The 12515-nt window shown below is 57.2% G+C and overlaps 1 protein-coding gene across 1 annotated transcript in view; it reads right to left on the reverse strand.

The window, feature by feature from the left end:
* DCHS1 (dachsous cadherin-related 1) overlaps nucleotides 1-12294 on the reverse strand; it is a 47600-nt gene extending 35306 nt beyond the window's left edge. Inside the window, 3 exon segments of the mRNA XM_027708925.1 lie at nucleotides 4177-5987; nucleotides 12223-12246; nucleotides 12249-12294. Of these exon segments, the coding sequence (XP_027564726.1) occupies nucleotides 4177-5987; nucleotides 12223-12246; nucleotides 12249-12294 (1881 nt within the window).
* Between the last annotated feature and the right edge of the window lie 221 nt (nucleotides 12295-12515).

Here is a 12515-nt window from a genome sequence, read left to right on the forward strand (position 1 = left end):
TGCGTGGAGGAAGGAGAGAGCTGTGCGAGGGGGCTGGGAGGAGGAGCAGAGCATGGGGGGAGAGCAGTGCAAGGGGCTGGGGCCTCTCAGCTGCAGTGGAAAAGCTGCTGCAGCTCCAGGGGAAATGCTACTTGAATTAATCATGGCGCTGGCTGCTGTGCCAAGCCCAGGAGGAGGCTGCTGGCAGCGCAAGGAAATAACTTTCACAGGAATTTGGAACAAATGCAGCTCTTCTGGCCATAACAACAGCACTCACCTCCCCCCACAACCTCCCCATGTACCAGCATCTCCCCCATGTCCACACTCCTGTGTACCTCCAGACCCTCCCACATGGCAGCCCACTCCCCAGGACCATGATGCTCTCCCTCCCCTCGCTTCACTCCCCAGCACACTCACAGGCATCTCCCCATTCCGCCTCGGAAAGCTTGCCTCGTTTCTGAGGAGGGGGAGGCCTGTTCTATGTCGTGCAAAGGTCTGAAAATAGGTTGATGTTAAATCCCTTGACTCAAGAACACAAATGTAGGCAGCAATGCCCCCTCTCCTTGGCAGCAGTTGGTGAGCATGAGTCCTCGTGCTGCTTCAGTCCCCACACACAGCTATGCCCCGTGTCCCCTCACAGCTGCCGCTTCAGCAGCACAACCGAGGCACCAGGATTAGCCCTCCACACCTTCTCCTTCGGTAATACAGTGTATGTGGCCTGGTGTAGCCTACAGGTCTTCACCCACGTCTTCCTCCCTGGGGCACAGCCCACAGGGCTGTCCCAGTGCAGTGCATGCATGTCCCACAAATGTCCCATGGAATCACAAATCAGGACCCAAAACTCATCAGACTTATCCTCAAAACCGCAGAAACTCTATGTTGGGTGCATTGCTGGTCAGCGTTTCATTTTGGATGTCCCCCAACAATTGTGTGTATGGATGCTCTGGTTCCCTAATCATCAATATTGGATCTATGCAAGAATCAATTAACCACCATCTCATGTCATTCAGGTTTTTGTCCAGTCAGCCCATGCTCACTACATGGGATTCACAGCTCTCTGTCAGAGCATAGACAATGCTTGATTTAGCATGAAAAGTCAGAAAGTCCCAGAAAAACAGTATCTGACCATGCATGCAGCATGCTGGTACAAGTCAAATGTTTAAAACAAATTTAAGCCAGCAGGGTGAATTTATACCAGAGCAGTGCTTCCTATCACGGAACCACAGCACTGGAATGTGGTCCAGTGTGCCCTAAAGCTTCTGCATCATCAGCTGATGGCCACAGAGAAGAACAGGGGAGCCAACCAGTGACTGTCTCCTGCTCCATTTTCTGCTGATTGTATGTTCACTGGTTACCTGGGTTCTGTCTCCACTGGTGTTTCTCTCTCATCTCAGACTTGAACTGAGAGTTTGCCATTTTCTTTGCTTCATGCTCATGCAGAGTCTGCTACTGTGGGACTTGGCCCATGATAAACACGAGTAACGGAGGAGATGTTATGAGTTCCTTTTCTTTCTCCAGAGCTCAGGCCAGCAACCTGCTCTGCTCATCCCTGTTTGTACCCCAGGTACAAAGACTGACCTGGCAAAGAGGGGAAGCAGGAGACCTGCAAACACTCTTCAGGTCTCTCCTGGTCACTCACAGGGACTCCTCCTTTCCCCACTGTTTGTCCTACCCACAGAGAGCAGACATCACTGTCTGAAAACAGACCTCGTCCTCCCACGGTCTTCTGCTTAGAAACGTGACAGTCCGATGGAGAACCAAACCCACCGAGTTCTGTGCTGACCTGAGTGACCTGTCCTGTGTCCTGCACGTCACCTGGCAGGGCCAGAGCTCTCGTGACCATTGTGTGGGTATGGCCCAAACCCAGGCCTTGACAGAGACCCTTTACCATCCCAAGTCAGCGTGAGCCCTGATGCCTGGAAGCCATGGACAGATGGAGTCAGGCAGGAGCAATGGCACACAGGGGCTGTGGGGCAGCACACCTGACATGGGCAACCCTGTGGGACACAGTGCCAGACACTGGCCACTGTGGGCCCTGGCAGCACCTCTAAAGCCCTCCTGTTCATGACAAAAGGGGTGGTCATGCTGGGCAGCTGTGCTCCGAGCTCAGGGCTCCCTGCCCTGGCTCTGTCCAGCTCCCAGATCTGGCTGGCTCCTGCTGCATCCCCGGCCGAGCCATCAGCCTGGCCAGCCTCCTTTCCCATCCTCTCACATTTCCCGGCTCAGAGGAAGCAGCAGCAGATGTGTGAGCTGTTTGCTTTGTGCCGAGGCCACGCGGGAGTTACCTGCACTCAGCCCAGACGCACCGTTTCCAAACGAAACACAAGGACTGAGCCAAGACCATCAAAATTTGGCCAAACCCTCTGTCGCTACTGACCGCCGGGTCAGCCCCGTGCCCTGTGCAGCGCAGAACCGGGCTGGACCCTTCAAGGGCCAGGCAGCCATGTGCTGGACCCGCTCCTGGATGTGTCCCCGTGGCCCCGCACAGCCCGGCTCATCCGCAGGCTCCGCTCTCCCTCCGGCTCAGCCCTGCACTCGCAGTCAGGAGCCCAGCCGCCATCTCCGATTGCATTTCCAGAGCGCCTTCCCACACGGCGAGCGGCACTGAGCAGGAAGGCACGGACAAGGAGAGAGGAGGGCCTCCCTTTGGGGGCTGTGCAGCCCAGACGTCCCCGCACACGCCTGAGGCCACCATGCTCACCCAGGGACATGCGGCTCCTCTGCTCCAAACCTGTTCCTGAACCCATTCCTGACCCCTTCCCCATTTCTGTCCCCAGCCCTGCCCCATCCCCACTCACCCCAGAATGGGACAATGTGTAGTGTTACCCTGCACAGACCAAACCTAAATCTCCTCTGACCCAAATCTTCCTCCTCATCTCCAACTCGCTTCTTCTGCCCAGACTTCCCCCTGATCCCACCTTGACCCATCCCCAAACCCCCCAGATCTGCCCTATCCTACACTTGCCCCTGCCCCACATCCCTTCTCTTCTACATTCCTCCTTTCCCCCACACTCCTACCCCATCCCCTGCATTCAGCCCCTGACAAGCCCCTCTCTAGTGCTCCCACCCCACTCACAGTCACCTGCATTCACACCCCCACCACAGCCCCCCCTCCCCAGCCCCCGCTCACACCCCCCATGCCGCCTCCGTGCATCCACAGAACACCCATAGACAGTTCTTTCTTGCCAGCTCCAAATCCTTCTCCAGGCCCATCTAGAGACCCTTTCCCAGGCCAGGTCACAGGACCTCCTCCTGCCTTGCTCATGGGCCCCAGAATTCCTCCTCCTCCTGGCACCATGGGCACCTCTCACCACCTGGCCCCAGAGCTCCTTATGGCCCCAGCCAGACATCCCTATGTCCCAAGGCTTCAGCAAAGAAGTGTCCTCAGTGTCACTGGTGCTTGTCCCGATGGACAGCCTGGACACTGCTGTGGTCAGGAGTGCCTTACTGCACCTCTGCACTAGCTCTCCACCATCCCCAATCCTGACGGTGGGTGGCATCACCTGTCCCCAGGAACCAGGGCTCCAGGGCTTGAGCTGTGACAGAAACACCAAATGCAGGGAACACAGAACACACAGAATCCAAACAGCTCTGCTGGCTCACTGTGGGGTCACGGAGCTTTCGGAGGGGCAGCAGCTCTCTGGCCCCAGCTGTGACCTCTTGCAGCATAAAGGCTGGCGCAGCAGCACGTGCCTCAGTTCATCAGCATAATTAATGCTAATGCTCACCACCAGCCCTAGTAACACTGATGAACTTGGGCTAATGACCTCGCAGGGGAGGGGGAGTGGGGGAGAGGGAAGTTCTCAGCCTGGTTACAGGCAGCTTCCCAGAGGTGGTTCCTGAGCTCTGTTGTGAGTGCCCTGGCTGCAAGGCAGCTCCATACTGGTGCAAGCAAGGCCTGGCACAGCAGAACCCACCTCAACTGAGGCCCACAGCGTGCTCTGCACAATGGACAGCCTCACGTTGTGCCCAGTGTCAGTGGCATTGCCCAGGACTCGCACGCAGAAAGGGTGTGACACCGCTTGGCCCCATTCCAGACTCACATGGAGAGCAGGAATCTCCGCTCCAGCATCCCTGCTGCAAACACTGCCCGTCAGAGCCATGGCATCTGCACCGAACACCCCGCAGTGGCACCCCAAGCCACTCACAGCCCTGGCCATGCCCTCCCCAAGCTCAGGTCTCAACACCTGCACCTACCTGCAAGAAGCAGGTCCCAACAGGGGTGTTCTCCTTCAGGGATACATTGTAAAAGTTACTCCTGAACACGGGCTCGTTGTCATTGACGTCCTGCAAGGCCACGAGCACCACAGCTGAGGAAGAGAGGGCGGGAGTTCCCCGGTCTGTGGCCAGCACAGTCAGCTGAGGCTGAGGGTCCTTCTCGTAATCCAGTGGGGCAGCGGTGGTGATAATGCCAGTGGCAGGGTCGATGGCAAACCAGCTGGAGTGGGTGTTGTGGCCATGGACGATACTGTACCGCACCTCCCCGTTGGGACCCTGGTCCTTGTCACGAGCCGTCACCTGCAGGACAAAGCTGCCTGGATACACCACCTCGGGGATGCTCTGCTTGTACTCCTGCTGGTCAAAGAGTGGGGGGTTGTCATTGACATCCATCACCTGCAACACAAAGGCCGATTCTGCCCGGAGTGGGGGTGTTCCTGAGTCAGTAGCTGTCACCCGCAGATCATAGGAGTCTCTTTCTTCCCGATCCAGAAGTTGGTCCACACAGATCAGATAGATGATGTTATCCTTAGTAGTGAGGGCAAACTTGCCATCCCCTCCCTCCAGTGTAACATTGACATTGGAGTACTCTCCATAGTCTGGGTCAGAAACAGAGATGCGAGCCACATACTGTCCGGGCTGGGCTCCCTCGGAGATCTGTGGGGAGCCGTCCTCACTCAGGAAGATGATAGTCATGGTGGGCTGGTTGTCATTGTAGTCACGCACATGAATAGTGACAAAGGCTGTGGTGACCTCAGGATGGACAGCCTTATCCCTTGCCTGCACCACCAGCTCATGCACCTTCCTCACTTCATAGTCCAGACCCTTGTTGAGCTTGATGACTCCAGTCCGGGCATCGATGGTGAAGTACTGGTCAGGATCGCTCTGCCGCCGGTTGATCTCATAAATCACGTCCCCATTGTCACCTTCGTCTGCATCAGAGGCAAAGACTTGCAGGATGCTGCTGCCAGGTTTCAGATTCTCTGAGATCAGTGTATGATAGCGGCTCTGGTTGAAGCTGGGAGCATTGTCATTGATGTCCTGGATGGACACATCCAGCGTCATCTGGGTGCTCCGGGGAGGAGAACCACCATCATAGGCTTCCAACAGCAGCGAGTACGATGAACGATTCTCCCGGTCCAGAACATTGCTGACCACCAGGTCCAAATACAGGACCCCGTTGGGTCCTCGCCGTGTTTCCAGGCGGAAGGCCTGCCCCACGTTCCCTCCCTTAATCACATAGCCTTGCGTGTTCAGGAGGCCACTGTCAGCATCAAAGGCTGGGTCCAAGGGAAACCTACTGCCAATGGGTGTGTGCTCTGGGATCTGGAGGGTGTTGTGCTGTTTGGGAAAGGCTGGAGCGTGGTCATTGATGTCATTCACTTGGATGTTCACTTCTACCGTGACGCCCTCCGGGGTGACAGCAATGAAGCTGTAGTGGTCCCGAGTCTCACGGTCCAGGACACGAGCTGTTTTGATGATCCCCGTGTTCTCATCTATCCCCAAGTCAGTGGAGACACCGCTGCCCTCCTGTGCCGAGATGAAATACATGTAGGCACTAGTTCCAGGGGGCAGGCCAGCACTGATGTCGCCAATGATGGTGCCAGCTGGCTGTTCTTCATCTATTTGTAGATCCAGGGTGCCCAGGACAGCAGAGCCCATCCCTGCTCTCAGGCCCCCAAGAATGAGCAGCTCCAGCAGAAGCATGGCTGACCCTTTCATCTGCTCCATGGCTGGCAACCGGCAGAGCAGAGGGTGGCTTGATCTCCTTTGCAGTATTTGCTTTAATCCTGCATGGAATGCAGACCAGAGGATACTGATTAAGAGGGAGCAAAGGAAGGACAGAGAAAAAAGCTTTGAGAGGGAAGGCCTGCCAGGTACCTGCTGCCCAATTGCTGTGTATCACCTGTCCCTCACAAGGAGCAAATGTGACAACATGCCAGAGGGTGCCCAGAATGGAGGCTGGGCACAGCATATGGAGTCAGCCCAGCAGTTCACACCTGACAGCACACAGAGGTGAGCAGCTCGTGCCCTGTCACCTACACCCTAAACTGCCCCTCCCAACCACCACCCGGCTGGCAACACTGGCACCAGCTGCCCCAGAGCAGTGTGCTCCTGTGCCTTTAACAGCTGAACGCTTCCTGTGAGGCTCAGAGCCCGTCTGCAAGGGGACGGAGGGTTTTGGACAAACAGCAGCCTTGCACCTCTCCACCCTGAGAAAAGCTGGTCTCAAATTGTGAGAGAGCTCAGCAAGTGACCAGTTGAGACTCTAGCCCTCGTCCCCCACTCCCTCCCCCCTCCCCAGCAGCGTGCCTTTCGGGACCACAGGGATATAGGTGCCAAAAACCCATGAAGTGGAAATCTGGTGTCCCTGGGAGGGAGCACAGAGAGGGAGTGGGCTTCCATCCAGTGAACAATAAATCAAAACGGCTGTATTGCAAAGGATGTGCCCACAGCTGGGAATGCCCGGGATAAAATCAGACCGTGCCCATTGTTTGGGCTGGCACCGAGATCTGTGGGTGCCCCAAGCTGGTACCATGGAGGGTGGTGGCAGTGCAGTAGGAACGCAGCGACTCCCTCCGAGCTGCCGGTTGCTCGGGTTCCTTCCCGTCCCACACCCTCCGCTGCTCACTCCCCTCCTTTGTCTCCTTCTCGCTGCTCCTTGCTGGCTCCGGCTCCTTCCCTCCCTTTCCCCCGTAGCTGCATTTCGCTGCAGCAATGGGGGAGGGACGCGCAGCCAGCCACAGCTCCTGCAGCACCGCAGCCGGACACGGCAGACACTCTCCCCGTGTCCAGGGGCTGCCAGCCCCCCGCCCTGCCCACCCCCGCCGAGAACAGCCAGGGGAACCCAGCGGCCAAGGAGCTGGTGAGGAGCACCAGCCCCAGCACTCGCTCAGCCCCGGTGAACGAGGCTCCGTGGTCTGCGGGGATGGCGGCAGCATGAGCTCACACTTGGACTCTCTTGAAAGCGTTTGCTGCTGGTCCCATAAGCACACTCAGGAGCCGCTCATGTCAGATGAAGGAGCAGGAACCTCCCTGTTTTGGGGGATGGAGGTGGCTGACATTGTCTAGTTTGGGAACTAAGAATGTCAGCCCTTGACCAAAGAACCCACGGCGATGTTAACCCTTTCTGGGGAACATAGGATGGTTATTCCTGGGTCCCCTTTCCCACCTTGGATCAGCTGTTTAGATTGGTTTTGCCTGTAGAAATTCCATGTTATTGATAGAAACAGAAACATTAAAAAAGTATTTTCTACGCATAAAGAAGTGTTTACTTCAGTGGGCATCTGGTGTCTGAGGTCTATCCACACATTCTGAGGCAAATCCACATGCTTCCCTTGCACCCAGCGAGAACCCTTGCAGTGTTCCAAGAGCAGAAGTCAAAAGAAGATACTTTTGTCCCTTTGGGCTCCGAGTTGGGAATCTGCACCAATTCAGTGGTCCTAGACAGGTCTGTCTCTCTGTTGGAGCCAGTTCTAATTCCCCAGCTGGAGGGGTAACTGCCCACCCCCAGAACATGCAGTGCTGGGGCATGGAGTCCCAGGTAGCTTCTGTGATGAAACTGCATCATCCCAGTGGTGCCCAGCTGCTTAGGTCATGGGAAGGGACAGGGCAGAGTGTTTAAAGTCTTGGCAGGAGCTTAGACACAAAGAACAAAAAAATAAAAATGAGAGTGGAAAAGCAGGTAGAGGGCCAAGGTTCCCTGGGGCAAACTCAGTGGCTGAGGACAGGATGGAGCTGAAAGATCTTGCTTAGTGCCCAGAACAGATCAGGCCACAGATATGGGGAAAAGCCCAACTGGTTTGATTAGTAATGCAGCTCTTGAGAAGCCAGTGAGGCTTTGTGAGATGCTGGCAGGGAGGAGAGAAACTCGAAAAGTGAATCTGGGGAATGTGAAGACCAGCTGAGAGCACTGGGACAACCAGGGAACAAAAATTAGGGTCCCTGGGTTGGGGAACCGGTGATGAAAGCCTGTGTAAAATTCTCCATTTCCATCCTCCCTGGATGCAATTGGGTAGTTTCAGAGCCTGTCTTTTGGTTAAGAGGTGCAACTGCCCAGCTGCCAGACTGCACCAGTCCAGGGTAGCAGAAGCCCCCTGTTCTGATGAGGTCTGCAGGCTTGGGTCATAGGGAGACAGCAGTGACCTCAGTGGATGCAGAGTCACCAAATCTGAACAGCTGCTTCCAGTTAGCAGAGAGCTGAGCGCAGGGGCTGGCTCGGCCGGTCCGTGTAACGTGAGCCACACTGCCCCACTCCCCCTCTCTCCCTCCCACTGCCGGGCACCAAGATCCCTCGTGAAAAACGGCGGCAGGAGCCTCTGAAGAAAACTGCCAGGATGAGAATCTCTCCACACAGGCGTTTGGGGTCCAGAGCCATGGTGAGGATGTTGACAGGAAAGGCAGCTAAAATGGAGCGAGCTGCAACATCCATGAGCACATCCAAGCCTAGGGCTGACAAGCTGGGGCACCAGGAGAGCCCAGCCTGCACTTAGGAGATACGTCACATTTAGGAAGAAAAAAAGATACGGAATTGCATTGGGACCACTGTGTCCACCCCTGCCTTCCAGTGGCACCTCACGCCTCGTGTCAGCCATGAGAAAAGGGACACGGGCCCACAGCAGCCCCAGCAGAGAAGCTGGAAAGATGGCACCCACTGTGCACGCCACAAACAGATGTCAGAGTGCTTGCTGTGCAAAGGCCCCATCAAAGCTGCAGATGCTGCTGATGCCATACCCTAAGTCTCACATGAGAGGCCATGACTCATGTAATGATGTTTTTGAGACACCAGTCCAGATGAGGAAGGATTCAGAAGCCCATTTAATCTTTGCTGAGCACCAGTTACTGACCTGGAATATGCTTTCCTCCTCTACATTCGCACAGATTCTCTCTCTAGTTTCAGATGATCTGCCCTCCGAACCACACAGTTTAGACTTGCCTGCAGTGTACCCTTGGGCTAACAACTCCCCTCCAGCCTGCACTTAGCCTGCTGCTACAGCCATCTCTGTGCCTCCTGGCCTTCCTACCATTTCCCACCTGGGCCTTCAGGACCAGCACCTTTCTGCTCGCTCCCAGCCAGGCCACACAGCCCCGTGTCCCTCTGATACGGGCTCCAAGCAGTCACAGTGGCAGTGGCCATCCTCTCCCGAGGATGCAGTCAAGATCACTGCACCCTTGTGGATCCCATTTTTGTGCCACACTGGGGCTACTCACGGGGTCTCCTGTCTGTGAGAACGCTTCCTCCACAAAGGAAGTTCTAATGAAATTTCTTCACGCCGGAGCCAGTTCCCGCAGTCCCAGCCCCGGGACACTCCCGCGCTGCACCGGCTCCTGCCAGGCTGTGCCCATCGCCGAGGCGCTGCGGGGCCTCGCCTGCCCCCCGCACACCGGTGCCCCCAGCTGTCGGGGCTCGCGCTCCTCCGCAGCTCCGGGGGCTACCCGGCCGCCGGGCCCATCGCCCGCTGCCGCTCCCTGTCCTTGTCCCCGGCGCTCCCGGGCGTCCCGCACCGGGCGGTCCCCGTGCCGGCGCTCAGCCAGCCCCGCTCCCCGCTCCCCGCTCCGCTCGGGCCCGCAGCCCCCGCCCGGCGCCTCCGCGGCTCCGCTGAGCGCCGTCCCCGCGGCGGGTCTGCCCTGCGGCGGCACCGGGCCCGCCCCGTCCCGTCCCGTCCCGCCCGGCCGCTGCCGGCGCCGGGGCCTCGGGCGAGCCCGGTCCGGCCGCGGGTCCGCGGTGCTGCGCCGCCGTGGGCGCGCCCCCCCCGGCACCCCCCTGCCGCCCCCCCGCTCCATTGTCTGCGCGGCGGAGGCAGAACAAAGCGGCCGGTCCCGGTGCCGGACCGGACCCCCCGTGCGGCGATGCCGCCGTGCGGGGCAGCGGGCGGGCGGCGGGCGCGGGCCGGTCCCCGGCGCTGGCACTTACACCGCGCGTCCCGCGCCGGCGGCGCTCACATCCCGCAGGGTCCGGCCCCGCCGCGACGTCCCGCAGCCGCCCCGCCGCTCCGGTGCCGAGGTCGCTCCGGTACCGCCGGCCGCTCCAGCGCCCCGGTACCGCCCGGTGCCGCGGCCGCCCCGGTGCGGCGGTGGCCCCGCGGAGCGCTCGGCGGCGGGTCGGAGCTGGCTCGGCGCGGAGGCTCCTGCTGAAACCCGACCCAGCGCCGCCCTCAGCCCCCCGCTCCCCCCGCCGCCCCCATCCCCGCCCCGCACCGGAGCGCGCCGGCGGAACGCGGACCCGGGGCAGCCCCGGGCGGGCGGGGGTCCGGGGGGCGGGACGGTCTGGAGGGGCACCAAGGGGCCGGGAAGCGGGGCCGGCACGGAGAGGGGGGAAGGGCTGCAACCGGGGTACAGGGGGATGGAAGGAAGCGGTGGGCGCTGGGAGCCCGGGGAAATGGGAAGGGGCTGGCAGGAGCAGGAGGCGGCGGTGGGACGAGAGCGGGCAGGGAGAGGGCTGGGCAGGGAATGGACGGAGGCTGTAGGTGACACTGGGGGCATGTGGGGACATGATCGCAGAGGCACGGGCCATTCTTTCCTCTCTGCTGCAGTTCCTTCTTCGGCACAGAACCCAGAGCCCAAGTACCTGTGTCCTGCCAACCCCTTGACTGCCATCAAGACTCCAAGGGTCCAGGCTGGAAGGTGCTCACCATGTGTCTGTGCTACAGGGGACTGGGGTCCTGCCAAGGGACAAGCCAAGACTCTGGTGAGTGACTGTCCACGCATCTCCACCAGTGACTGGCTCCTCAGCTTGGCTTGGCCACTCGGGCAACTTTTCCCTGCTCCAGCCAGGCCAGGTCTGAGCAATGTCCATGTGTCTGTTGGAGCCACTCAGCACCCAGACTAGTAACCACTGCTGGACCTTCTTTGATTTCTTAGTGGAGAAACTGCCATTGACTACAGTTCATTACTAAGATCATCTGCTATAAAGGCCATGGCTCAGTCTGCTCCATCAGGAAAAGGTTCTTCCATCAGTGACAATCAATTTAAAGAAAGAATAGGGACCACCAGACAAATTTCACAGAGAAGGAGCCCTTCAGGCTCTGTGTGTCTGCATCTCTTCCTGAACACCACATAGACTGAGCTGGATTTACAAATAAAAAGTAACTCTGGATTATTGCTACTGATCTAAAGGTACCCTAAAGAAGCCAAATCCTTTCGACCCTGAACAGCACATCTCACAATTCTTATCATAAATTCCCTAAGCTATAGTATATTCAGCTTATTTCCTCCTACATCTGTCTTGAAAAGGTCACAGGAAGGCAGAAAAAAAGTTCGGAAGAGGGGACGAGGATAATAAAGGTCCAGACTAGTTCAGTGCATGGAACAATTTAGTTTCCATTCTGGAAAGGAGAGAAATGACAGAAATGGGGAAGAGGACGATGCAGTCTGTGGAGGGTCTTTTTGTTCAGCTCTATGGAGCTGATTTTGTTCATGTCTCTATTTCTCTGGCAGACCTTTAATGACACTTTGCATAGAGGGTAACAGCTCTCAATCCCCATGTGTCAGCAATAATGTGGCCAGCAGGATCAGGGCAGTAATTCTTCTTCTCTGCTGCACCTTGGAGAGACCCCACCTGGGGCACTGCACAGCTCTGGAGTCCTCAGCACAGGACAGACACCAAGCTGTTGGAGTGAGTCCAGAGAATGGCCACAAAGATGATCAGAGAGCTGGAGCATGCTGAAAGAGTTGGGGTTGTTCAGCCTGGGGAGAGAGGGCTCTGAGGAGACCTTGGAGCCCCTTCCAGTGCCTAAAGGGGGCTTATAAGAAAGATGGGGACAGACTCTTTAGCAGGGCCTGTAGTGATAGGACAAGAGGTGATGATTTTAAACTAAAACACAGTAAATTCAGAGTAGGTATGAGGAATAAATGTTTATGGTGAGGGTGGTGAAACACTCGAGGTCAGTTTGGATGGATCTCTGAGTAACCTGATCTAGTTGAAGATGTCCCTGCTCATTGCAGGAGGGTTGGAGTAGGTGACCCTTAAAGGTCCCTTCCAACCCATCCCATGCTATGATTCTATTATTCAAACATTACACTCACCTTTAAGGAAGGCAATGAGGAATCAAGGAACCATCCACTTGTCAAGGTCACCTCCATACCTGGAAAACTCATGGACCACACTGTCTCAGAATCTGTCTCTGAACCTATGAAGAACAAGGAGGCAATTAGGAATAGTCAGCATAGATTTAGCAAGCACAAATCATGCCTGAGCAGCTCAACTAACCCACTGTATGGATGAAGGGAAAGCAGTAGATGCAAAGTGTCTTGACAGTGGCTCCCACAGAGTTTTAATTTATAGCCTGAGGATGTATGGGCTGAGAGAATGGAGCATT

This window comes from Neopelma chrysocephalum, unplaced genomic scaffold (assembly GCF_003984885.1).
Source record: "Neopelma chrysocephalum unplaced genomic scaffold, ASM398488v2 Primary Assembly neopelma1_96630, whole genome shotgun sequence".
NCBI lineage: Eukaryota > Metazoa > Chordata > Aves > Passeriformes > Pipridae > Neopelma > Neopelma chrysocephalum.